At 47.1% G+C, this 26,648-nt stretch overlaps 7 protein-coding genes across 7 annotated transcripts; 5 read left to right on the top strand and 2 right to left on the bottom strand.

The window, feature by feature from the left end:
* Positions 1-133: 133 nt before the first annotated feature.
* On the top strand, positions 134-8,800 carry LOC131284252 (uncharacterized). The gene is made up of 16 exons (XM_058313105.1): positions 134-374; positions 442-639; positions 708-1,146; positions 1,219-1,381; positions 1,447-1,536; positions 1,603-1,678; positions 2,081-2,101; positions 2,920-3,183; positions 3,270-3,891; positions 3,986-4,154; positions 4,247-4,336; positions 4,540-4,625; positions 6,175-7,045; positions 7,108-7,262; positions 7,550-7,878; positions 8,688-8,800. Exons 1-16 carry the CDS (start codon positions 134-136, stop codon positions 8,798-8,800), a joined length of 3,927 nt encoding a protein of 1,308 aa, XP_058169088.1.
* Positions 8,801-10,214: 1,414 nt separating this feature from the next.
* LOC131284251 (serine protease 7-like) lies at positions 10,215-11,289 on the top strand. The gene is made up of 4 exons (XM_058313104.1): positions 10,215-10,386; positions 10,485-10,554; positions 10,630-10,913; positions 10,985-11,289. Exons 1-4 carry the CDS (start codon positions 10,215-10,217, stop codon positions 11,287-11,289), a joined length of 831 nt encoding a protein of 276 aa, XP_058169087.1.
* A 225-nt stretch (positions 11,290-11,514) lies between these two features.
* On the bottom strand, positions 11,515-13,423 carry LOC131286437 (CLIP domain-containing serine protease B4-like). Its single transcript, XM_058315385.1, has 5 exons — positions 13,181-13,423; positions 12,632-13,024; positions 12,461-12,560; positions 12,094-12,395; positions 11,515-12,014 (listed from the first exon to the last, which is right to left on the bottom strand). The coding sequence occupies exons 1-5, from the start codon at positions 13,272-13,274 to the stop codon at positions 11,707-11,709; spliced, it is 1,197 nt and encodes a 398-aa protein (XP_058171368.1). The 5' UTR covers positions 13,275-13,423; the 3' UTR covers positions 11,515-11,706.
* Positions 13,424-14,170: 747 nt separating this feature from the next.
* Positions 14,171-15,588, bottom strand: LOC131286436 (CLIP domain-containing serine protease B4-like). The gene is made up of 4 exons (XM_058315384.1): positions 15,466-15,588; positions 15,057-15,386; positions 14,891-14,993; positions 14,171-14,825 (listed from the first exon to the last, which is right to left on the bottom strand). The coding sequence occupies exons 1-4, from the start codon at positions 15,542-15,544 to the stop codon at positions 14,195-14,197; spliced, it is 1,143 nt and encodes a 380-aa protein (XP_058171367.1). The 5' UTR covers positions 15,545-15,588; the 3' UTR covers positions 14,171-14,194.
* Positions 15,589-17,869: 2,281 nt separating this feature from the next.
* On the top strand, positions 17,870-19,507 carry LOC131284250 (CLIP domain-containing serine protease B4-like). Its single transcript, XM_058313103.1, has 4 exons — positions 17,870-17,957; positions 18,035-18,198; positions 18,496-18,755; positions 18,837-19,507. Exons 1-4 carry the CDS (start codon positions 17,870-17,872, stop codon positions 19,429-19,431), a joined length of 1,107 nt encoding a protein of 368 aa, XP_058169086.1. The 3' UTR covers positions 19,432-19,507.
* Positions 19,508-20,357: 850 nt separating this feature from the next.
* On the top strand, positions 20,358-21,438 carry LOC131284248 (CLIP domain-containing serine protease B4-like). The gene is made up of 3 exons (XM_058313102.1): positions 20,358-20,385; positions 20,501-20,756; positions 20,829-21,438. The coding sequence occupies exons 1-3, from the start codon at positions 20,358-20,360 to the stop codon at positions 21,436-21,438; spliced, it is 894 nt and encodes a 297-aa protein (XP_058169085.1).
* A 962-nt stretch (positions 21,439-22,400) lies between these two features.
* On the top strand, positions 22,401-26,068 carry LOC131284247 (CLIP domain-containing serine protease B4-like). Its single transcript, XM_058313101.1, has 7 exons — positions 22,401-22,415; positions 22,517-22,779; positions 22,849-23,452; positions 24,171-24,234; positions 24,641-24,843; positions 25,101-25,354; positions 25,477-26,068. Exons 1-7 carry the CDS (start codon positions 22,401-22,403, stop codon positions 26,066-26,068), a joined length of 1,995 nt encoding a protein of 664 aa, XP_058169084.1.
* Positions 26,069-26,648: the final 580 nt, after the last annotated feature.

Genomic DNA, 26,648 nt, shown 5'->3' with positions numbered 1-26,648 from the left:
TCGGACACAGTGTCCAACCCAACCGCTGGGACAAGTCAAGTTAGCGGTCTGTCCTCCAACCGTGAGCTGGATGATACATGGTGACCAATTACCGTCGGGAGTAACCCCGTCGAATCGCCAACGTAAATCACTGATGGAGGAGCCCAAGATTGATGACTTCCATCAGGCGGTCCGGCCGTTCCTGCTACTGTCGCAACTGTTTTCCCTGTTCCCACTGGGCGGTCTGTTTCGGGCGCCAATACAAGACATTTCGTTTCGATGGATCAGTCTGAGGACGTTGTACTCTGTGTACTTTTTGGCCACCGCGTTACTTACCTTCATGGCCCACATTTACTACAGTGCGACCCGGGAGCATATAACCACCGAGGCTATAAGTGAGTTGGGTTTCGCATTCGTGGAGTTTAATTCTAACCAATTCCGTTCGGTCCTTTGACCATCCAGGTAATATAATCTACTATTCAATGAACTTGTCCGGTGCCGTCACACTGTTCACGATAGCGATGCGATGGAAAACGATCATGAGCGAATGGCGCAATCTGGAGGAACCTTTCCTGCATTACCCGTACGCCGAGCGACGGTTTTGGACCTTGCGTCGCACAATTGGCACTGTTGGAGTCTTTATGCTTGTGCTGGCCTTTGGTAAGGTGAAGCTTCGATATTATTTTCCCCGAAAACCCGCTTATGGTTTGTATCGTTACCTGCTCCAGTCGAAGACTTTCTGCACGTATGCTCCGTCTACTATACGAATCAGCAGTTCTTTGTCCGCTGCAACAACAGCATCCCCTTCTGGACCCTGTTCTACAAACGCGAACATCCAAAGTTCTTCCACTATGTGCCCTACAACTTGCCCACCGTGCTGGTGCTCGAGGTGACGCACAAGATATACCTCTACGTGTGGACGTTCATGGACCTGTTCATCATTTTCGTATCGCTCGGACTGGCGCGGCTTTACAGTCGGTTTCATCGGCATGTGCTCCGGTACAAGGATCGTCACGCAACCGGGACAACCTGGCAACAGCTGCGGCTGGAATATAATCGCATCTCCCGGCTGGTGGAGTATATGGAGGGTATCATGGCGCCGATCGTCATCTGCACCACCACGTCCGATTTGTACTTCATCTTCATACAGATGTACAACTCATTCCAGTAATGTTCCCCAAGGAAGCAGTACCATGTCGAACCGAGACCAAGTAATTGAAAGGTGGTTTTTACTTCCAGGTTCTCGGCATCGTTTATTTCGGAGCTGTACTTTAAGTTCTCGCTAGGGTTTCTCATATTCCGCACACTGGCGATGTTGATGGCGGCGTCGAACGTGGACGTAGCTTCAATCAAACCGCTCAATGTGCTCCGTTCTGTACCGATGAGCTGCTGGTCCATTGATGTAAGGGTTGTCCACAGCCCTTCCTTCCGTATGTTAGTCTCCTCTACAAAATCTCCTTCCCACAGGTCCAACGGTTAACGCATGAAGTTTTAAACGGCAGACACTGCCTCTCCGGTCATGGATTTTTCTACCTAAACCGTGGTGTTATATTAGTGGTAAAGTAACACAAATTATGTGTTTTTCAGTTCGAACCTGTGGGTTTAAATCCTTCCTCATTCCAGATGGCGGGGACGTTGATAACGTACGAACTAGTACTGCTTAAGGAAGCGATCGCCGCTCGTGACGAGGGAGATTTTTGTGCGGGAGACAAAAAGTTATTTTAAATTTTACCACAACAGTAAAGCAATCTGTGTACACCAATCAACTTCAAAATCTGTCAGTTATCGAAAGGGCTAAAGGTGTCCGAAACACGATTATAAATAACAATCAATAGCTTACCACAGCCCAAAATTCATTCTTTTCTTTTGAAAACGATTGTGTTGTAACAATTTCATTTAACTTATCCAAATCACTGGTGGAAAGCCTTGTGTGTTTCTCAATTAACATATTTTGTTCGTGAATGAGAGATTAATGTTGAAATTGAAACATTCATTCACTGTTTAAAACTAAGGAAAAATAGACGAAGAGTAAACGAATTGATTTGACCTTCTTTAGCGAAATTCAATTTCTAAAAATTATATTTCTATTTAAAACTAACAGGTACAGGTGAACCAGCATCGAGTAATAGTTATCTACTGAAGAGGTTTTCCAAGGTGCAATGCATAGATAAAAACACTGGAACTGATTAAAGGTGGTAGGGAAGGTCATTTAGGAAATGTTATTAGTGGGGGTTCCTTCAAATTGTTCATCTTTTCTTTATGTTCAAGCTGAAGTACTCAAGTAGTGGAACCAATATTTGCGGAAACATTCCATATGCACAATGTAAAAGCATTACAAACACTTGGGTTTGGTAGAAGACACCCTCAACGTCTTGCAGTTTTCCTTGGGTTCGATAGTTCAAACCATCAGACAAGACAGTACCGCGCTGAACCATTTTTCGCTAGAAACTGTCCTCCTATCTCGCCTTTCGAAATGAGTTTGCAAAATAATTCCAACCCGCGCGCACGGTACCACCATCGAACAACGCTTTTCCGGCATTTCCCTGTCACCGGCATCGCCGATCGAACGGGAAGAGTTTAATCAGAGTAAAACATTTACGAGCGCCAGTGATTTGCATATTCCTCGTTTGATGCTTGAGCGAATATTTAAACGGCTGGCCGGGTCGTGGCAGCGGAAGCCATCGCACAGGTTCATTTACAGGCCCGGGTCGTCCCGTGCTCGATGGTTCCGAGAAAGATACGCCCGTCCGCTGCGACCGAGGAGCAACGTGTCCCGGCGTGCCGTCGGACTTTGGTGCTGACGAAAACTTTACGCTTGCTTGCCAGTGAGTAGAATAGTTTCCCCAACGCCGAATTCTACCAAAAGTTATCGGCGGAGTTGTGCCTCATTAAATCTGGTATTTGTTCCCCTGTTCCGACGGTGGCGGTGCTCTCCCCCAGAGGACTTCTACCGTCCCAAGAGGCCACAGTTCATCGGTGATGGGGGTTACTTCTGTCGCACGATAGCACCGGTTCTGAGCGTTGGACAACTGTTCGGGTTGCTGCCGGTGGCGGGTGTGTGCAGCGGAAAGTGGTGGTGTCTCCGGTGGAAGCTGGTTTCGCTCCAGAACGGGTACGCCTTTGCCATTCAGCTGGGGGCACTTGTAATGGCCGGATTTTCCTTCGCCACCTTCTGGTTCAGTGGGGTGGAGTTTGCAAAGATAAGTACGCATGTCGGAGTATGCGTGTCCTAGAGGTACCGAAAGTTTCCCTCGAACTCATCGTGCTAGTATCACTCCTTTAATTTCCAGTGTCATGGATGTTCTTTACGCTTAACCTGCTGATATCGGTCAACTTTAGTGTGCTGGCGCGTAGCTGGCCACAGGTGATGTTTCGCTGGGTGCAGCTGGAGCAATCACTTCCCGACCAACCGAGACTTTGCTCAGCCTATCGCAGATGTCGTCGTCAACTGCGGGTCATCGCGGCGATCCTGCTGACAAGCGCTCTAGTCGAGCACATCCTGTCCAAACCGGCCGGACTTCATCGGGCGTACCGTTGCCCAATACCGAATCTCCTCGAGGCGCACTACAAGCAAGCATTTCCGGAGATGTTCTCCTTCGTGCCGTATGATCCGTACGTTGGATTTCTTGCGCAAACGATCACCTCCCTGCTGACGGTCTACTGGAACTACGTGGATCTGTTTCTGATCGCCATCAGTGTCGGACTGTGCGTGATCTTACACCACGTGAACGAAGTCATCCGCTGCTCGATGAAGCTCTACCATCGACCATCGTTCTGGGAGGACCAGTGTGCCGGCTATAGGCGTGTGTTAGCTCTGATACGTCACGTCAACCATCATATCGGCGCTTTCATCGTCATCTCGTACTCGAGCAACCTATTCTTCATCTGCATTCAGCTGGTAAACGTGTTCCAGTGAGTATTGATGCCGAATTCGTTGACAGACTCGCATCGAGATCAAAGCCAAAATATTTTGTGCCCGTTTGCTGTGTTTTTTTTTTGGTTCCAGACAAAACTCTTCGCTCATCGTGACCACCTACTTCTGGTACTCACTGTTCCACCTCATAGGCCGCATTGTTGCGGTGTCGCTGTACGGTTCCGCCATCCACGACGAGTACTGCCGGATACGCTCGATGTTCTACCGGCTTCCGGTCGAGTTCGGCCACCGGGAGGAGGTAGTAAATGCGAAAAATATACACTCTTCAGTCACTCTTCCGCTCTAACCATACTCATTCGGTGTGTGCCCTTTTTTTAACCCACGTCCACTTAGGTCCAACGGTTCCAGCGACAGGTCGAGCATGACTCGGTGGCCCTGACCGGGTACGGGTTTTTCCATTTGACGCGTAAACTCATCCTAAAGGTATGGCCAGCGTTCCATTTCCTCCACCCAATCGCTCCCATCGTCTTCCTAGGAAAAGTTGTTCCACAGTTCGACGTGCTGGGAAATATTTTTGCAGCTTTTTGTGTTTTTATTTTGGTTGATTTTTGTTTGCACCTTTTTTTATTGGGCGTATAACATTCACTTTCTAACTTTCTCCGCCCGTTCCCTATTTCACTCCACAGATCGCGGCAACGGTCGTAACGTACGAGCTGGTCCTGACGCAAGTTAACGAAGCGGAAGCCAAAAATGGTGACGATAATCCGTGCACGTGAGTAGCCTTGAAAGGGGCCCGGAATCCAGTTCAACCCCGGGTCGGCCGAGGCGAGATGTTCCGGCTGTCTCCGCAGTGAGTGTAGCCACGTGCGAACGTGCGAGAATAAATAAAAATGACCCCGAACGGTACCCCCCCTCCCTCACCGAAAAGTTCCGTCCAAAGCCTGGGAAAGGATAATGAGATGTTGGGCCCACAAACAGGGTTTGTAGGGTTCGGGTTCGGATCGGAGGGAAAAAGTGGAAGTACGTGTGCGACACTGAGAGCGTGCGGGAACGGTGGGTGCCTTTGATGCATGGACGACCATTTGTGCGAAGTGAATATGCGCTGCGGTAATGTGGGTTGACAGTTTTTCCACATTTCGTTTCGTTATCGGCATCCCAATCGGTTCCGTGCCTCATCGTCACCATTCCTTCGGGATAGGTTTTGTTTGTTCCGGTTAGGGTGCTGGTGAGCTTCGGGAACCCTCGTTCGGGAGTCACTTAGTGCGAGTTGTATGTGTATTTAGAAATTCACATTAAGATTCGTGTTGAGTTGACAATTTTCAAAAAGTTATTTCGAACGGATAAAAAGGTGCCCCAGAGAAACAAACTAGTCAAAGGTCGAAAGGAAAGTTTAATATGATGGAAATTGTTCTGTTGTTCACACTGAAGAAAGTGGAAAAAGGAAAATGATTTTATCGCCTCATTAGGCTTTTATTTAGATGGAATTACGTTACAAGCCAATCTCTAAATTGCGTTTTGTATAGCGATAGAAATTCTAATACTTCATAAACTTTTGAGGAATTAGAATTGATTTACAATGTAGAAAGTATTACTCTCTCAGTACTAACATAAATAGTTGTTTACACTTCCGATAGGTTATATGGTGTTGCATTATACATTTTTGTCATTACATTATTATCACAGTTCTTTGTAGCCTTGTTCAACTTGTCAACGGTGTGAATTGAATTTAACAAACCAAAAACAGGTTGTCTGAACAGGACTGGAAAAAGAAAGCGTGTTGTGAACGATTCAACACATAAACTAATTTTCTTTCGTCAGTCTGATGGAAGATAACCGAAACAACAGCAATTGACCCTAGACACGCCAAGGCTCGAGTCAATTCGCGAACCGAAAGCAGTCAATCGATATTGTTTTTGTTGTTTACATCCTAAGTCAAGAGGGATATACGGCACATGGCAAGGATAAAACGTTCCCCCGCGATTCCTGCAGTGATTTCGAACTCGCATAAATCATTCGGCAAGCAAGCGACTGCTAAGCTTGGTGGCGTGTAATCACTATTTAATTAACTTATGGACAGGAATCACTTTAAACACCATGCTTGAACCAAGAGGATAATAATTGGGTTGTTTTGTTGCCTCTGTGAACCAGTCGGTTAGCCCGTGCACTGTGGAGTGGTTCTCTCCGCCACTTTGCGGTGGGAAAATGGCTTTCAAGCTTTTGGAAAATAAGCTTCTCCTTCGAAGAAATAACGTCATAAGGTAAGGCAGGCCTTCGAAGCGTGGATCGTTGGTAGAATTAAACCAATAAAGTTTTTAAAATAGCCTTCAAATAGACGAGTTGGTTTGTGAGAAGCGAAGACAAATGGGGTTCACTACGAAGGAATGTTCGGACCTGAAACCGCTCGTGCCGCCCCGCTGGCAACACTGGTTGCAGCAATGGCGTGAAACTTGGCTCCGCTGGCCTCAGTTGCCGCGTCGGGCTAGCCGGGACGATTGGTGCCACAACGGCACCTTTCACGAGGCTGTCCGGGGCGTACTGATGATGGCGCAACTATTCTCGATCATGCCCGTCTGCGGCATACTGGCGAAGGATCCCCGAAAGCTGCGCTTCTCGTACACTAGTCGACGTGCCTTTTACGCGTACTTTTGTGCGTCCGGTATAGTGTTTCTGGCCACGATGGCGATGTACTTTTTCGCGAGCACACGGTACAACTTTCAGAAGATGGTGGGGGCGTTCTTCTACACCTACAACCTGTACGCGATGTTCCGGTTTGGGCAGCTTGCCAAACGTTGGCCTGCCCTGATGGCGAAATGGACGCGCATCGATGAGACACTACCACCACAGAAGGATCTCTTCGAGCGAGGCGTACTCGGTTACCGAATCAAGCTGTGCTCGATCCTGGTGATGACACTGTCACTATCCGAGCACCTCCTGTCGATAGTGTCCGCCGTGCACTACTCGAACAACTGCCCGGCCGTGCACGATCCGTACGAGGCGTTTTTCAAGTCGAACTTTGCCTTCCTGTACTACTACTTCCGGTATTCGGCGCTGCGCGGCTTCCTAACCAAGTTCTTCAATGTGATCTGCAACTTCATGTGGAGCTACGTGGACCTGTTCGTGATCGTGATCAGCATGGGCCTGTCGCACTCCTTTCGTCGGATCAATGCGTTCCTATTTCTGCACAAGCGTGAGGTAGGACACTTGGTTGTAATGATTCTGGAACTAGGTAATGCCGGTGTCCCGTTTGTCCACAGAAAATGACCGAGCAGTTTTGGGGCGAACAGCGACAAAAGTATCGAGGTGTGTGCGACCTAGTGACCACCGTGGACGATCACATCTCGGTCATCACGATGCTCTCGATATCGAACAACTTGTTCTTCATTTGCGTGCAAATCTTGAATAGCATGATGTAAGTCAAAGATGGGGTCCGCGACAAACGAGCGGTAGCGCCGGTTAGAAAATCGGCCCATGAGCGCCGGGGCTCACCACCTCGACGGTGTGGGTTCGAATCCCAACCGAGACCGGACCCTCCCCTGTACGAGAGGACTGACTATCCACGTACAACAGGGAAACAAGTCTCGTAAGCCCTTAACGGGCAGGCATGACCCAGAGGTCGTTTACGCCAAGAAGAAGACAAAGATACAAGTAAGTGTCTGGTATTACTGACGGCTTAACCATCGCCCAATTCCTTTTCAGGTCTCGTCCCACCTTCGTCCATACGGTATACTTCTGGTATAACCTGGTCATCCTGATCGGGCGCACGCTTGCGGTCGCCATGTTTGCGGCGGAAGTGAACGACGAGTCGAAGCGTCCGATCGAGGTCCTGCGTACGATACCGCGTGCCGGCTGGTGTCTGGAGGCGAAACGGTTCGCGGAGGAGGTTGCGACCGACACCGTCGCACTCACCGGGCTGAAGTTCTTCAGCATGACCCGTCAGCTCGTGCTGAATGTGACAGGGGCGATCATCACCTACGAGCTGGTTCTGATTCAGTTCCACAAGACCGAAGTGCCGGATGTGGATTTGTGTAAGCTCCAGCGAATCGATGCGCTGTGAAAGGGGAGGCGATGTCCTTGGCGGGAGGCACATTGCTAGCCCGCAGGCTCTCGCCATCTTGCGCTGTTGTGTTGCGATGTCGTAGCCGTCGTACTTAGTCACCGTCTGTGTTGCTTTGCTAGTGTTGGGCGTGCCCCGTATTGGGAGCGTCATTTTGTTCGTTGTTAAGTGTGAGTGTCGACCACGCTTGGCATGTTTGTTGCTAACTTAGTATCCGATTTTTCATTACAGGTGCAGTCGAAGTGTTTGACGGTCACTTTTATTAAACACACTGAATGACAGTTGCTTGGAGTTAAATAAGATGTTTCATCACGATTCCTGTTTTAATGATACGTAAATGTACTTGATTTAATGCTTAATTCATGCACGCAACTAAATGAAATTTCGGGAACCGAAAATGTTCATTAGAAATTAATTGTTTCATTCACATTAAATAGTACTCTTTAAAATATCCGAAAAAACTCACTGAATGGACCATGTCCGGAACCTGAGTTGGACCTGTTGGACCAACCTGGTTCTGAGATGGAGCTGAGTTGGTTCTTTTGCATGTTTGACAAGTAAAGGGGTTTATATCGCAAACAATATAAGTAAAGGCGATAGACATTTCACTTTCTACAAGCGTGAGGCGTCACTCGCAGTCAGAATTGGCTTGCTCCATCTCGTTTGAATTTTTTGGGTTGAAGGTGTTTGCGGAAAAAAGCGAGTTATAACTTTGTCCTGTTTTTCTCAATTATTAAAAAAAAAAAACAGGTTGATGTCCATATTCATGTTATTCAACAGGTAATTGCGTGTTCAACTGCAATACGCAGCACATGTACATCAATGGGCATTGTCGGAAGCCAGGCTGCGACTTTGTGCTGGACTCGGACGCCCAGCGTAAAGTGCTTGGGTGAAGAATGTATAAATATTCTAAAATCAGCCTAAGTAAGAACTCATGAACATCAAAAGAAAGCATCCGATTGCGGCATTACCTTAAGTCTCATTTTTGATTCATGCGTAAATAAACCGCAGCGTCACTCTACCAGTATAAAGAACATTGTATTCTTCAATTCAATTAAAGTATGCAGCAGCTCATCCTTGATCAGTTCGCGGAACAGGTGGTTCCCGTCTGAGAGACTGTCTAGCCGCTCCGACATGCAAATGAAGATGAAGAATGGGTGAGTTGAGGCTGTTAATAGTGAGCATTTTTTTGTTTATTTTAAATATAATTCTCTGAACGCAGTTCTGGAATGTAGCCCGTACATTGTCCTCGGTAGGGACTAAAAGCTTATGCTTTTTAGCTCTCTTTACACCATTCTTTCCCGCTCGCTTCAATTTACCGATCGGTTGAACGATTTTCTGTGAAGTTTTTAATCAAATGATAATGAGCAACCCACCGTAATGGGTTGAACTAGCAGCCCCCCTGTGATTGGTTTCATCCGTTTGTCGGTGATTACATGCTTTAACTAAATATGTTTGACCTCTGCAGCAATGGACGGACTTTAAACGAAGAAACACACATTAGGGTTAATATAAGATTAATTGATCCACTTCGCCGTGGCTCGCGGTATGCCCTTGAAACCAGGTGAAACATTCGTTGACGAAACATTTGACCATCGGTTGCTGGTTTAAAGATATTTTGGGGCTTTCTCGGCTGTTTTCTCGTTCGTGTGCTAGCTCAATTTTTGTATTTAATTCGAGGTGTTTTCGAATGGAACTTGTGATTACATTGTTTCCACTGCAAATCTAACCACCACCGGTCAGCGTCATCCCATTCACTATCAGCGTCAGTCGAACGATACTCTTCTGGGTGGAGGTGGGGGTGGGGGGGGGGGGGGGGGGAAGTAAGTACAAGAGACATGCAAGGGGTCGCGAAAGTGTCCGCCAGCTTACTGACATTATCAGTGGAAGCTTCAGTCTTCTGAAAATCATGGAGTCGTCAAGAAGCGTAAAGAATCTCTCGAGGGTAATATTTCGCGGCTGGCTGGTTTGCTGCATAACGATGGGATTTTTTGGATTGAACGTGTTTGCTGGCGAAAGTGAGTTGTAACTTTGTTGTATTCCTCCCAACGTCACGCAGCTTGAAAACTCTTTCCCGCAACAGATCGCGGTCAAGTGTGTTACACCATAGACAGAATCCGAGGACGATGCGTGCCGGTGAAACATTGTCCACATATTCTGGATGTACTTCGTCAGGATGTGCACACCAATGCAGACATCCGGCTCGTTTATGGCAGCCAGTGTGGTTCGTTACCCGATGGGAAGGCTCTAGTTTGCTGCGTGCAGAATTCCACCATTGCATCGCAAACCACAGCAACACGAACCAATATGGAAGATTCAAATAGGAATCAGCCTCCCGCTTCCGGAATTTCCGAGTCTACCACATCAAACCGACCGCAATGTGGCATTCAGCCCGCTGCCAGAGAAAGCATTATCGAAGGTACAAGCCGAAACATTGGGTTTCATCCTTGGAGTGTCCTGCTTCATAACGGAAATCGACGTAAGTAGTTCTCTTACGACGGGTTGATACTCGGTGTTCCGTTGCGAATGATGTATTTTACTCTTACGTAGCACATGAAACGAAATTCCCATGTACAGGCACACTTATCTCTGCCGAGTATGTGCTAACGTCTGCCGGTTGCGTAGATGAGGTCGACAAGAGGGTTAAGTATGTGATGCACATAAAGTCCTGCTTGTGGTACTGATTCAGTTAATGCCGTTAACATTTTACTCTCCTTAACAGCTTAACTGCCAAGCTTGGTGAGTACGACCTCGAATCGGACGTTGACTGTATCTTCGCGGGCCCGAATGACGATATGATCTGCGCCAAACCGTCGTACGACGTGAAGGTAGCGGAAGTTCTGGTGCACGAAGCAGCCGGTAATCGTCTTCATGATATTGCGCTACTACAACTGTCCGAGCCGGTAAAAATTGATGAGTGGGTGTCTCCGATATGTCTGCCTGAATCGGCAGCAATCGATCATAGTGCCACGTACCATTCGGCCAGCTGGAATCAGAACACGTGCGGTAAGCACCTGAGTGAAAGTGCTACATTTGATGAGACGTGGTTCATTTGTCTTTTTCCGTTCTTTCTTTAGAGGATGGAAGCAGACGCTACAAGTTCTTGTCGAACTATAGCCTAACGAACGTAACGGCCAACAATTTTATATATGTCTCGTCGGCTGGACAGCCGTTCGTCGATGTTGGCGGTGCGTTGACGGTGACAAAAACGATCGACAGCAACGATGGATCACGATCGGTAAATGAGCTGGTCGGAGTTCTTAGTTCGACGGCAACCTGTGCAAACTATGACGGAGTTCTCGTGTATACGAAGGTGGGCCAATACCTTGAATGGATTCAGGATAAGCTTGTCAATGAAGAGAGTGCAACAACCCGTGTGTAATAACCCGATCAGACAACACTGTTAGATTACACTATCGAAAGCTCGTTCGTTTTCTTGAAAACGATCTATTTTCAGCGTTTATCAGAATTTATGATTTTAAATAAAAATGTGGCTAATTTACAACTCAAAAGCAAAGTTCTCTAGAGCAGCTTATGTGATCTATCTTATTAACCATGCGATTGTTTTGAGAAGAGCCTTTCGTCTCATTATGTATAACCTATCGTTTCCCTGAGATGCTTTTCTAACTCGATATTCTGCAAAAGAGTATCAAAATAACCTTTACCAGTAAGCATACGCAGAGGGTTCGCAAATAATTTTAATGGTCCTCGCCTAGGTCTCTCAACTTCAGTACGTTCAGTGCGATCGGGATACAACTTCTTCGGCAGAAACCTCGTCAACTGGTTTTCACTGGCGCCACTATGGCTCCAGGTTGCCCACGACCCAATCAACGTACTGACCTACCCGCGTGTACACCCCCGGAACGCCCTGGATGCCACACTTTTTGCCGAAGCTCACCAGCCCGGCCAGCACCATGACGTCCTGGTAGCCGCGCTTTCCGGGGAACATCAGTGGACCGCCGGAGTCTCCACGGCAGGAATCCTTACCCGACTCTCCACCCGCGCACAGCTGCGTTTGGTCAATGTTGGCCTGCGGGTACTGCTGCTGGCAGGTTCGTTCGGGCACACCGTTTACACCGACGAACAGTTTGTACTGGCTCTGGAGGGCTGCAAAAGCGAGAAGGAATGACGTTTCATAACCATGCGGAATGAGAAACTAAAAACGAGTTCCAAAACTGCAGCTTACCTTCCTCCGTCTGTCCCCATCCGGCCACGACGAGCCTCTTCCCATCGTAGGAAACCGTGCGGGACGCCGTGTCAAGCGGCAAGCAGATCGGGAACACGTAATCGTTCACCACCGCCTCCTGTGCCAGCCGTATCTGGGCGATGTCGTTCCGCACTTGCGTGCCGGTGGTAAGGTAGTCGGGATGGACGATGATTTTATCGAGCGCAATATCCTGCACCGGATCGGCGCAGATCGTTTCGTCCAGGAGTGTCATGCAGTCGGTGTCCGACGCGAGATCCCATTCGCCCAACCGGACAGCCGTGCTGAAAATAACACCGTGGATCGTTCAACGTCGTTGCTCCGCATCAACTTGGTCCAGCTTACTTACAGCGTCCACGACGAAGGAATGTTTCGGATGCAGTGCGCCGCCGTCAGCACGTAGCGGGTGCTGATCAATGCACCTCCGCAGTGGAATTTAAGATCTCCATCTGTCAAAGGCAAATTGAAACGATTAGAAAGGATGCTCCACACTGCTTCTCGGCATGCCATCTCATCTTACTCTTGCGACGATGTTGAATCAACGCCATCCAGGGATATTCTTCGAGCTTAGCTCGTTCACCACCGACGATGCGATCGGACAGGTGTAAACCGCATTCGCTCGGTAGCAGCTGCTGACGCTGCTCCAACGACAGCCGGTTATCAACCGGTATCGCATTTGTGGTTGGCACACGGTTCGGTGGAGCGGTTGGAGCTGGGGTATTGGGTGGAACGTCCGGTTTGGCGCAGCACACAAGGACTTTGCGGTCCAGTACCCCGCAGCGGCTGTTTTCGAGATACTGGATATCGTTCGCGGTGAGCAGCGGCTTATTGAGCAGGTTTCGCACGACAGTGCACTGCGTTACCAACACGCAGGAACCGGCGCTCTGTTCTGGCGTACGGCATTGGGAGAGATCTGAAAACAAGGAAAAGGAAAACGGACGCAAAACGTTCAGTAATCGCTTCTTCGATCGATCGGTGTTATTGACGATGGTCTTCGCGATAGCGCGAGGCACACGCCGCGATAGTCAAAGTTAATAACAAAACATAACACAACGCTAACAACACTAACACTGCGCCTCGGTGTGGTACGGCACGCACATGACGATGATGACGGCAATTACCAGCATCCGACAGGGCCGCGTTCTCATACTCGTCGCCGTCATCTTGACGGTGGTGTGGACGTTCACGGGACAGGAGATCCTCCGGCGCAAGTGACTTTCTCTTTCACGCCAACCTTCCAGTCTATCTTTCCCGTTCTTTCTTTCGGTTCTTGATCACGGCTATTATCTAGAAATAGTTTTTGTAAGGACGAAAGCTATACCGGCAACTACCGTCGGCCTACTCACTTGGCCTGTCCCGTTGTGCACTGGTCGAACGAGAAACAGCAACTAACAATCCGCTGTCCACCGAGCGTCAGCTTAACGGGCTCTCGGACAGCCGACGCCGACCCGGACATCCCACATTCGTATTCGGGGCCAATAAAGACACGAACGTGGTGGTTGAAACTAGTTTTGTTTTTTTTTCTCTCTTTGGTCAGCATTCCCTACTGCTCTCTCGTGTGATCGCCGACCGACGTGGTCTGAACGTGTGCAGGGGGTGGGATGATCGTACTTGTCATTTTACCGACGGCGTATCGGACCGTTCCAATCTACCGGTGATTTCTGTAAGTGAATTTCACAAAACATGGGCCTTCCCGGTGGTGGTTGCAAGAATGAAAGCACCACAATTGCATACCAATTTTGTTGGCTGTTGCCTTATTCAAAATAAGTCAAGGTGACATATAGTAATTAGGGTCAATCCATTGGGGATTCCCTGATCACCATGGATGCTATCAAAGGAGGACAACGTTGGTCAAATTCAGCAGATCAAAGGAACATTTTAGCATACCGGTAACCTGTTGTTCGTCAAAGATTACTAATGAAGTACATTTCGGGTTAGTTTGACGCTATTGTTATATAATAATGACATTGTAAAGATCACGAAAGAAAATCAAACCGGTTCATTACGCTGAAGATTTCGTTAGAAAAAATACATTTTTATTGCTTAAATCTGCGTTGCTTGTTATTTGAACATTTAAACTGTTTCAATAACCCAATTCACCTTCCAAAGTATCCTGCACCCAATTCATGTACTCGCTTACGCGCGTGTACACTCCCGGCACGTTGTCGGAACCACACCGTTCCAGACCGAAGCTCACCAAACCGACCAAGTACCAATTGGATGTACCTATGTTGCGGCGATACATCAGTGGACCACCGGAGTCACCCCGGCAGGAATCTTTTCCTTTCTCACCGCCGGCGCACACCTGCGTGGGAACAATGTCCAGGGACACCGTTTGAAACACCTCGCTGCAGCGGCTGTTATCCCATACTGGTACATTCAGGTGCATTAACTTTGTACTAGACGATCTGGTCTGCGTTTGTCCCCAACCAGCGACGACCATAGAAATGTCGGTAAGATTCCTCGGCAAAGTGTTTGCCGAGGTCGGAACGCAAATCGGGCTAATGAACTCGGTGCTTTCGACCGACTCCGATAGCTTCAGCACGGCGATATCGTTGTAGTCTGCCCCGTTCTCTTTGTAGTAATCCGGGTGCACTAGGTATTCAAGCACCAGTACGTCACGCACTGGATCAGCACACAGCTGTTCGCCGTCCTCTAGCAAATCGCAATCCTCATCTTTAGTTGTATCGTGCTCCCCGAGCCGCACTTGGTAGCTGGAATGCAAGAGTAAAGGCTGTAGTCGGTGAACGCCTCCGATCCTGCGCAATGTCCTACTCACACAATCCAGCTGGATGGTACGCCTTCGATACAGTGGGCCGCCGTAAGGACGAACTGTTTATGAATGAGTACTCCTCCGCAGTGAAAGCCATAGCGGTTGTTTCCTTAAAATTGACAACAGATGGATTAAAGATTCACCAACTAAAGAGTGTACTTTGGAAGCGTACCTTTATAGTACTGAATTCTGGCTAACCACGGATAGGATCCGAGTGGGGCTACTTCGCCGCCGAAGATGCGGTCATCTAGGCGCCCTCCACAATCGGCAGTAGACGGTAGGTCAACTCTCTCACCAAATCTACCTGATATCCTAGAGGGCAGCGGGCAGCAGGCAAGCACGCTTCGGTTTTCTATTCCACACTGTGACTTCATGAGGTAATCCCTGTCCGCAGGCGTTTTATCCTTTTTCAGCACCAACTGGCGGATCGATTGACACGATCGCAACATCACGCAGGTGCCTCGCTTTCCGTCCGGCGTTTGGCATTCTGTGTTCAGCTTCTCTGTTAGACAAAAGGATTGAGAATGGTTTGAAGACGACCGCGTTTATGATTACAGCGATGATCGGAACGGGAAACTCACGTGCTGACGATGCACCGATGCATGCTATCAGGAACAGGAGCAGCGGTGCTAGCAGGAATCCTCCAGCACGTGGCAACATTGTAAAACTGACTGTTATAGGCTACTTTCAAAAAGCCTTTGAGCCGTTCGGAAAATCGTCAAAAAGTAACACAGGAAAGATAGAAAGATCACTTTCAGCAGGTAAACCCACCGGAGCCACACTCGGTGTGTTTCGTAAGCACGTTGGCACTGTTATGCCCGCGTTTCGTCGTATGCGAGGCGCCGAACTCTGCCCAACCGGTCTCTGATAGAGAAGCTACCATCGGAGGAGCAGGGACGAGAAGAGGAAAAAGAATAGACCTCGCTGCGCATCTCGCACCCCGTCGCCTTCTAAACGGCCAGGACAGACGAGATGCTGTCGCTGACGTTGGTGGTGGATCTGGTTTTTTCCTCACTTCGTTTTCAGCAAAAAAAACACAAACACAAACACAAACCAAGGGTGAAAACAAGCGAAGGAACCCGCGAAACGGTACTATCAGCCTTTCGGCCGCACCGGGGTCACTATCAGGGTGACACCTTGCTGATACGGCTGCGACTACCACACAGACAAACGATGATCGAAAACTCGATCAGACAAGCAAGCAATTTTGAACCTTCAGAATGATGATGTGCATCAGTCCAGGCATTGACGAACTGTTTCCGGGGTTGAGACCGTTCTAAGCCACCACAGACAGTTGAACCCCGTTGCACGTTAGCCTTGAGTCGTGGGCAAGCGGTTATTGGAAACCAACAATATTCGCTGCATTTGTATCATCGTAATCATCAAAATCATCGTAAAAAATGTATAAAAAACATATTACGAAGTTTTGCTTGTTTCCATGAAATCTCAATAATAATTTATTCAGTTCAGTCCCAGGAACAATGGGGACAACTTGATTTTTTAATTAAATATGGTATTGTTACGAACACTCATCCAAATAAGAGCAGCATGACGTTTATTGATATCAGTTTTTTATTCAAAGAAACGATTAATGATATAACGATCAACAACAAATATCTCTTTATTTATTTATTTATTTCCATATTGATGCTCATGTTTGGAACATAAACCATGGCTCAGTGAATTTTTATTTATGTTCAACTGGATTGATTTAACAGTTTACAAATTTACGGCCGAATTGGCAGGATTTTCAATTCTCAAAAATATGCTCGATCTTGACTGAACCCGATCGAGTATTTAATGAATTATTCAGTCGTTTTGTTACGAAATTATTCGGAGAAAATGTGTGGCAAACCTCATATAAACATTTTGATGGGTATTTTATAGTTTGTTGATTTTTCGGTTGAATAAGCCTCGCGGTTATTCTACATGGCGTATTTGAGTTGATTCGTGTACAATGGTTAGATTAATCTTGATTGCCGCGACATATGAAACTCTGGCAAAGTTGTATTCAAAACATGATCTGTTTAGCTAATACGAGAGAGCAAAAAAACCCAGCATCTGTGGGATGAACGCCAATCTCGGTTTCCCCAAGTCACAACAAAGGGTCTTTGCCGTTTCCAGGTATCCAACGCGTTTACATGCATTTTATATCGTGCCGGTATGTCGAAGGGAATTCCCCGTGAATGTATATACATACATGCTTCGGTCAGAAAATATACATCATTATCACGTAAAAACATACTTTGGAAGAGAGATGAAGAGCGAAGGGAAGAGAGAATACAGCCAAGCAACAATACGTTTCTCCGCTCAAGATCCACACTTCGGTGTCTTGACGATCGTCGTCGTCGTCGTCGTCGTTGTAAGAACCGGTCCGTTGTGCTGGAGAACTAGTTTTGTGGTCGCACTGTGGAATTCCCTGACCGCCTGTACGGCCGGACGTGTGAAGGAGGCTGTACAGCTCATTAGCGTAATCATTAGCGTGTGCGTAGAAACGCGCAGAACAAGCCGAGATTTTATTTACTTTTGTTTTTTGAAAATGATCAACAAACCTGTTTGACCAATCCGAAAATGTTTGAAGACTGTTCTGTGCTGTGCTCTTTTGTCGTTGTTAGTTTTATGTAAATACGCGGTCGCGGTCGATGCGCGAGTCTTCGTCGAGTGTCGGAAGGTTATCGCCAGCGAAGGTCTCGGTTAAGCCGGGGTTGGTGAAACTGCAGGTTTCCGCTACCTGTAGAACTTGTTTTCGATGCGCCGTCTGTCCAAGTGATGGTAGGTGGCCGCTTGTGGCGGTAGTGGTGTCGGTCACGTATAGAAAAGTTGATAGCTCTCCGGGTTGTTCCGAGAATTTCCAGTCCTCTGCTATCGCCGGGGAGGAAAGGTTGTGTGTTCATCAAGATTATCGTGCCCTTACGGAGCATCCGTCTGATTGAGTGTGGCGAAAGGACAATCGAACGCAGTGGGAAGCTATACACCAGCTGGAAGATGGTCGTCGGCAATGTGACCGGTACCCGTATGGGTCTGCTAATGCTTTGCTTGTTGGGTGCAGTAGGACAGTGCGTGTTGGCGCTAGGTGAGAACGTCGTAACTGCGATGCTGCGGGGGAAAAATCACTGAGATTCTCAATCCTTGTTTTCCCCGTTTCATCAGAACTTGGTGAAAGCTGTACGAATCCTCGTGGCCTGCCGGGAAATTGTATTCTATTCCGGGAGTGCCCAGAGCTGGTTGCTGTTTTCGGCAAACCTATCGCTACACCGGAAGATACACAGTACCTACAAGACAGCCGTTGCGGTTCATCCGGGCGGAAGGCACTGGTAAGTGTTTAAATATGCTTATGGTTGTGTCATCTGCATGTTTTAAATAGACCCTTTGGATCACCTGTATTCGAATGCTACCAAATCGTTGACATTGCACTTTTAGTAGGGTACAGGAAATGAGATATGAATCGGGAAGTATAATACTTCATCATTTGTACATCAATTACACATTTGTTCTTCGTTCGAGCAATAATTGAAAGGACTTTATTTTACTACCTCAGAATGGTAGCTATTCTTGTTGGGTGTTGACGCTGGCTTATCTTGTCTGTGTGTTCCTCTCAATGCCTCTTCCAGGTATGTTGCGCCGGTTCCACTGCTCCCGCAAACACCGGCAACTCGGTCTTGCCTGAACCGCCACACTGTGGTATCCAGCTCACGGACCGTATTTTCGGTGGCCAACCGACACAACTCGATGAGTTCCCGTGGGCGGTACTGATCGAGTACCAGAAACCGAACGGTCGTTATGGCTTCCACTGCGGTGGATCGTTGATCAACGAACGCTACGTTTTAACCGCAGCTCACTGCATCGTTTCGATTCCGCGCACTTGGAAGGTGTAAGTTTCACCATTTACGGACATGAGATGCGAGGTTTAATGTGTGGCCGGCCGGTTGCTTTTTGTTTGGTCATTTTACAGACATCGGGTACGACTGGGCGAGTGGGACCTCGGCTTGGATCGCGACTGTAACGGTGATGGTGATTGCAACGATGCTCCGGTTGACATGAATATCGAGAAGATCGTCGTACATACTGGCTACGATACGCAGGACAAGAACCACCTTAACGACATTGCGCTGATTCGTATGGCTAGCCCGGTGGCGTTTACCGAAACAGTGCGACCTATCTGCCTGCCGCTATCGAGCAAGACTATCAACGCTAATCACGTCGGCTTGTCAAGCTGGGCCGCTGGATGGGGCAAAACGGAGACCGCTTCGGCCAGCCAGAAGAAGCTGAAGGTCGAGTTGAAGGTGAAGAGTCTGCAGCAGTGTTCACCGGTTTACCAGCGCAACGGCATATTCCTGCAGTCGACGCAGCTATGCGCCGGTGGTGTGAACGGACAGGACACCTGCAGCGGTGACTCGGGTGGCCCGTTGATGCGCCAGTTTGCTGGTGCCTGGTACCTGATAGCGGTGGTAAGCTTTGGCCCTTCGAAGTGCGGTACTGCCGACGTTCCTGGTGTGTATACCGATGTGGCAAAGTTCGGTGACTGGATTCGGCAGAATGTTTACTAGGCTTAACAAATGTTTGCTGGACGCTCCGGAGAGACTACGTTAATTACCAATAAAACTCATCGACGAAAAGTACATACCACTGGTGTTGTTTCGATTTTTCATGTTTTTGGAATGTGAAGTCCACTGACTGAGTGATCATTAAACGATGTATTGAACAACACGAAACCATTCTTCATAAGCATGCTGTGTGAATTTGAATCGAGATCTTCCCATTTTGTGCTTGAAAACAATACATAACAGGATCCATCTTTTACCAGTGGTTGTGTGAGATTTTTAGGTTCAAGATTCTAGTTACTCAAGAAGGGAAGTCCCGTCCAGGCGCTGATGTCCAAGCAAATCAAATGTTGACGTTTATGTAAACAATCGGCCACTCGATGATAATGCCACATACTACACAATGTAGAGACAACCCACCTAATAGAGCGCAACATAAGCTTCTCAACGCCAGCGGGGAAATCTCCCATCTCAAACTTTCACCAACATGCGTACGCTCTGCCATATTAAAATCCTATACAAGCCGATTGTGAATTCAGTCTGCGAGAGGTACTTGAGAGGATTGGACGCGAATCGTGCTACTTGCGAATACGTTGCCAGGTTGAAAGTTTACTTAGGAAAACTCCAACTGAGACGTTGCAAAATGTCCAGAACCTGTTCCGGTAGGAGATGGACTACTGTCGTCATCTGTTTTTTTGCACTAAGCGGAATCGGTGTTTTAACATTGGGTGAGGCAAAATAGCTCTGTACCAGTGGGTGGCAATAATTAGCTCACCGTTTAAATCGATTTTATCAGAACAAGGCCAAAGCTGTGTGAACCCGCGCGGAGAACCGGGTAGGTGCATACTGTTTCGAGAGTGCCAGTCACTCGTAGAGCTATTTAGAGCAAGCGACACAACACAAGAACAACATCAATTTATCCTGTCGTGTCAATGTGGCTCTGTGGGGTACAAAAAGTTGGTAAGTTTTCTTTTGGTGAAATATTTAGTTGGAAAAGATACCCAGTTTAGTTCGATCAACCCATCTTACTTGTCATTTTCACAGGTTTGTTGTGCGGAGCCGAACTCCCCGTCAGTGATAACCGATCCGCCAACCACCTTACCACCTGCATCCGGAGCCTTGCCAGAACCTCCAATGTGTGGATTACAAGTGGCGGATCGTATTGTTGGTGGGGAGGTAACTGAACCAGACGAGTTCCCATGGACGGCCCTGATCGAGTATAAAAAGCGAGACGGAACATTTGGCTTGCACTGCGGTGGGTCACTTATCAACGAACGTCATGTTCTAACAGCTGCACACTGCGTCACCGAACTCCCTCACGGCTGGACGGTGTAAGTGCCAGTTCGCTTACCTTTTCATTGGACTCAGTTAATCCGATGTCTTCTTAAACCTATTTCTCCTAGGCACCGCGTACGGCTTGGCGAATGGGATGTGAGTTCAGATCCGGACTGTTATCAATATGTAAACAACAGTGAACCGGAATGTTTTGCTTCATCAATCGATTTGGAACCCTTTAAAATCATCAAACACAATGGTTACGATACGCGGGATGCGAGTAAGGCAAACGACATCGCTCTGATTCGCTTTGCCAGAGCCGTGGAGTACACCGATACGGTTCGCCCGATCTGCCTCCCGGTTTCGCAGGCTTTGCGGCGTAAAGATCACACCGGGATGTTGGCCTGGGCTGCCGGTTGGGGCAAAACGGAGTCTAACTCGCGTAGCGACATCAAGCTAAAAGTCAACCTAACGATTAACAGCCTACAGCAATGCTCACCAGCCTATCGGCGTAACGGAATCGCCCTAAAGCCGGTACATTTGTGCGCCGGTGGTAAACATGGCAAGGATACCTGCACTGGAGATTCTGGGGGTCCACTAATGCGGTCCATGGCCGGTACCTGGTATTTGCTGGGAGTGGTCAGTTATGGGCCTGCAAAGTGTGGTTCCTCGGGCGTATCTGGTATCTACGTTAATGTGGCGGAGTATATCGATTGGATTCAAGAAAATATTATATAGGTTTTGTCTGATGTTAGCAATACCGCGATGTATCTTTACAACAAACACGACATTAAAATATTGTATTAAATTATAATTCTTGTAGTTTCCAAGAAATACATTTTTGGAGGGGCTGCTTCGTTATTTTTTCTGTGAAATTTAAAGTCTGGTGAGTATTGCGATATATGCCAGGTTATTCTGAGTAAACGATAAGTGTCATAAAAAAATGTAATATGCCACAGATAGCAGAAAAATGAATAGAAGCACTGAGATAGATAATCCCCTGCAAGAATTAAAGCATTTGTTCTACAATCTCTTCAATCACTTGTAGCTAACGTTTTAAAAGAAATTTTGAAAACTAATTGAAATGACACAGTTTTCCATTATATTTTAAATACAACTCTCGAAAATCCTAGTAGTCTTAAAGTGTAATTGAAGTAAGTCCACATGACTGAACCACACCACACAGTATAGAGACCACAAGCTCAAGATCAGAATTCACACACAATCAGCTAAATCTCCCATTTATAAACATTCTGCGTACATACGATTGCTCTTTCAAATAAAAATCTCATTGAAGCCACGATAACGCATTCAGTCTGCAAAACGTACTTGACAGGATTGGACACGAATCGTGCTACTAAGGAATACAACGCCTTACCGGCTTGGGAAATTCCAACTGAGGCGTTGCAAAATGATCAAAATTTTTTTCAGTAAGGGATGGTCTACCGTCATCATCGGTTTGCTGGTACTCAGCGGAATCGGTGTTTTAACATTGGGTGAGGAAAAATATCCCTGCACTTGCACTGGGCTTAACATGAGTATCATTTTATATTGGTTTTATCAGAGCAAGGAAAAAGCTGTGTGAACCCGCGCGGAGAGTCGGGCAGGTGCATACTGTTTCGAGAGTGCCAGCCACTTGTAAAGCTATTTACAGCAAACGACACTACACAAGAGCAACATCAATTTATCCTATCGTGTAAATGTGGTACTGTTGGGTATAAGCAACTGGTAGGGACTTATGTTTATATCATACTAGAGGTTATATTAGTGTAATGTGCACATCGTTGTTCATAAATATTACGTGCCATTTTCACAGGTATGTTGTGCGGATCCGAATTTCACGCCTGTTACAACACCTTCCGAAATCTTGCCAGAACCACCAACATGTGGATTACAATTAGCCGATCGCGTGTTTAGTGGGGAGAAGACACAACCCGACGAGTTCCCATGGACGGCCCTGATCGAGTACAAAAATTTTTCCGAAGAAGTAGGCTTTCACTGCGGAGGATCTCTTATCAGCAAACGTCATGTTCTAACAGCTGCACACTGCGTCACCGGCTTTCCTGTCGGCTTCATGGTGTAAGTACCAATTCGTATTTGTTTGTGTGCCATTAACGTGATTTGTCTTCTTGAACCCTTTTTTCCAAGGTACCGGGTACGACTTGGCGAGTGGGATCTGACCTCAGATCCGGACTGTTATGAAGATGCAAACAATACTAAACCGCAATGTTTTGATTCACCGATCGATTTGATACCCTTTAAAATCATCAAACACAATAATTATGATCCGCGGGATGCGAGTAAAGCAAACGACATCGCTCTGATTCGCTTCGCCAGAGACGTGGAGTACACCGATACGATTCAACCGATCTGCCTCCCGGTTTCGCAGGCTATGCGGCGGAAAGATCACACCGGGATGTTGGCCTGGGCGGTCGGCTGGGGCAAAACGGAGTACTCTTTGCAAAGCAATGTGAAACTCAAGGTCAGGCTGCCAATCAACAGCCGGTGGCAATGCTCGCCGGCTTACCAGCGTGTTGGAATTTCACTAAACTCAGTACATTTGTGCGCCGGTGGTAAACAAGGCAAGGATACCTGCACTGGGGACTCCGGGGGCCCACTAATGCGGTCCATGGCCGGTACCTGGTATCTGCTGGGAGTGGTCAGTTTTGGCCCAGAACTGTGTGGCACCCCCGGTGTTTCCGGAGTCTACGCGAATGTGGTGGAGTATATCGATTGGATTCAAGAAAATATGGTATAAGATTTGTCTGGTTCTAGGAACACAGTGATGTGTGGTTACAATAAACTTAATTCTAGAATAGGGAAGCCTATTTAAATTACTGTGATGTACTTCCGACAAATTCTTTTCACATGAAAAATTGATGTGTTATTTTTGAGTGGATGTTCATAATTATTGGGTGCTGTGTTTGTTGTGCTGTGGGCTTGTTTAAAACCATCCTGCTAGCAGACTGGCAGACTGCCTACCGGGTGCTCAGTGAAGTTTATAAAAGATGCTTATTATGAAATATGATAAGGGCTACATCTCGATCGTAGGTGAACTGGTAACCAATATCAATAAATGCCTTCCAAATGCCTCACAAATTTCATCTACCGCCTTTCGCATGCCGCCATCCTCTTAAACCGGTTAGCTTTTGCACTATAGCTTTGGCAAGATTCACTACGTGATGTGCACAAAATTGCAAAAAAATATATCATACCTGCTACAGTTTAAGTCAGTGTCAAAAGTCCCATTTGTGCCCTTACCTGAAACCGGCCGATCAATACGCAAACTCAACAAATATCGAAACATCACGTTGTTCTTTGGGTTCGCAAATTGAATGCGCCGGCCCGGGTTTTTCAAGGGCATATGTTTATTGTCATCTTCCCATTAACAATAAGTTAAGACCATTCGTTTTGCTATAGTGATGGTTATGACCAACCCGACCGATGCGCATCCATAAAACAAACCGCAGGTGATCTTGAATGGAGATGATGACTGCCCGATGGGAAACCAGATTTGTTTGAAGCGCGGCTCATGTACCGGTTTCCGATGCTTGGGAGATGCTTTTACTTGAAATCGGCAGAGTTGTTGAGCGAGAGAAGCCTCATGTGAACGTTCACTGATAATAGTCTTGGTAAAACCGGTCAGATCAAGTTGACCTGCCCGGACCCTACAAACGTCAGTCTCTTCTCGCTGGTGGGAAGAAAAGGTTGTGTTGTGGATTTCCGGGTCGATAAGTTGAGAACAGAATCTTGAGACATTTAAACACTGAATCAGTCCGTAGTCTGTATTGACCATCGTTATCAAATGGATTCGTTGACGCGTGTTGAGGCTACCCGAAGCTTTCTGGTGCTTTGTTTATGTGCAGCGATAGGACAGAGCGCAGCCCTCGGTATGCATTCCCCTTCAATCTAAGGAATCAAAACAATCTGTACGCCTCAGTTATGAACATTTTATTCTTATATATTCGGTTCTGCATAGTTCTTGGGCAAAACTGTGTAAATCCGCTCGGCCAACCAGGTAAATGCATCCTGTTTCAAGAATGCCAGTCGCTTAAGCAGATCTTTGATAGAGGTGTCAACACTCCAGATGAGATAAACTTTTTAAGGAACAGCCGGTGTGGTGTACAGCAGACAAGCACTCTGGTAGGTAGTTTATAGAGTAAGCTGACTAAGTTTATCGACACATTCGCAAACAAGTTAATTACCGTCAAACAAGACTGGAGGAGATTGAACTTTCGTGAATGACAAGTTGAAATAGCATTCCGGTTTTCGGTGAGATCATGTATCTAAAACGACTAAGGAAATGAGCTGATTGATGAGCTGCCCACTAACACCAAGACGACAACGTTTTCTCCCGGTTTAATTAGCACGATCTACCATTTTTACTTTGCACTCTTCAGGTTTGTTGCGCAGGAGCCACCATAAGGCCTAGAATAAATTCTCTGCTATCACCACCGCAATGTGGAATCCAGTATACGAACCGCGTTGTTGGCGGTCAACCAACTATGCTGGACGAATTCCCATGGACAGCCCTCATTGAGTACCAAAAAACGGGCAGCCAGAACGACTTTCACTGTGGTGGATCGCTTATCAACGAACGTTACATCGTAACAGCGGCCCACTGCGTGACATCTCTTCCCCGAGGCTGGAAGTTGTACGTTTTGAAGATAGGGCAATTTAGTGACAGAGATTCTGAAGGGGACCCAATGACCTCTCGGAAGATCTTATGTGAGTTATTAGAATGTTAAAATGTTTGTTTCTTTTCAAATACCGTAGGTATCGGGTACGGCTTGGAGAATGGGACGTCAGCACACCCAGAGATTGCCAGTTGAACACCTGCTCCGATCCTCCCATCGACATGGACATCGAGCAGGTCGTGACGCACAGTGGCTACAATGCGCAGGATAAAAGCAACGTCAACGACATCGCTCTGATTCGCTTCACCAAGGACGTGGAGTACTCCGATACGATTCGCCCGATCTGCCTGCCGGTGGAGAATTCGATCCGCACGCGCAACCACGAGGGTTTGCAAAGCTTTGCCGCCGGTTGGGGTAGAACGGAGACCGCAACCGCTAGCCAGCAGAAGCTGAAGGTTGAGCTGGACATCAAGAGTCTGCAGGAGTGCTCTCCGGTCTATGAGCGCATCGGCATCACGCTGCAGTCCACGCAGCTGTGCGCCGGTGGACTGAAGGGTAAGGACACCTGCAGCGGCGACTCGGGCGGTCCGTTGATGCGGCAGATCTCCGGTGCCTGGTACCTGGTCGGTGTGGTCAGTTTTGGGTCGCAAAAGTGCGGCACTGCGCGGGTTCCTGGTGTGTACACCAATGTGGCGGAGTACGTCGATTGGATTCAAAACAACGTCCAGTAGAGAGTCAAGGAGACTTACTTCCAAATTGTTTGTTTCTTAGTTGGGTTAATTAAGTGAATGTATCTGTGAAGCACATGTTTTCTTACGAAATGGAAAAATAATAAACTGATTGTTTTTCGTCAGCAATAAATCATCAACCATAATATTTTAAAGGGCTTGTCATTGGAGTAAATAAGTAGATGCCGTGTTGGGAGATAATTATGGCCATGAAAAGAATTCAAGTTCATTCAATATTTTTTATGTTTCCAGCAGACCTGACGATTGAGAACTAAGAACACAAGCTCGGGCTCGGCAGCGGCACGAATGCATCATGCTTCATTTCGAACCTGAGCTAGACATACGATAAATTTGTCAGTGTTCAAAAGGATAATATGTGCATGAAATACATTAAAAATCGATGTTTTTGCCACAAAAATAATTCCAATTAATATGAGAATAGAAGGGTAACAATAATTTTTATAAAGGATGGGTCTTCTTCTTCTTCTATGTGTGTGTAAATTTCGTAAAAACCCACTACACCATAACTACCAATAACTTTGCTCAACGATAACAATATATTACGAGTTGAATGTATTTTTTT

Source organism: Anopheles ziemanni, chromosome 3 (assembly GCF_943734765.1).
Source record: "Anopheles ziemanni chromosome 3, idAnoZiCoDA_A2_x.2, whole genome shotgun sequence".
NCBI classification, from domain to species: domain Eukaryota; kingdom Metazoa; phylum Arthropoda; class Insecta; order Diptera; family Culicidae; genus Anopheles; species Anopheles ziemanni.
Note: the sequence above shows the minus strand (reverse complement) of the source record. Positions and strands in the feature narration are given on the sequence as shown.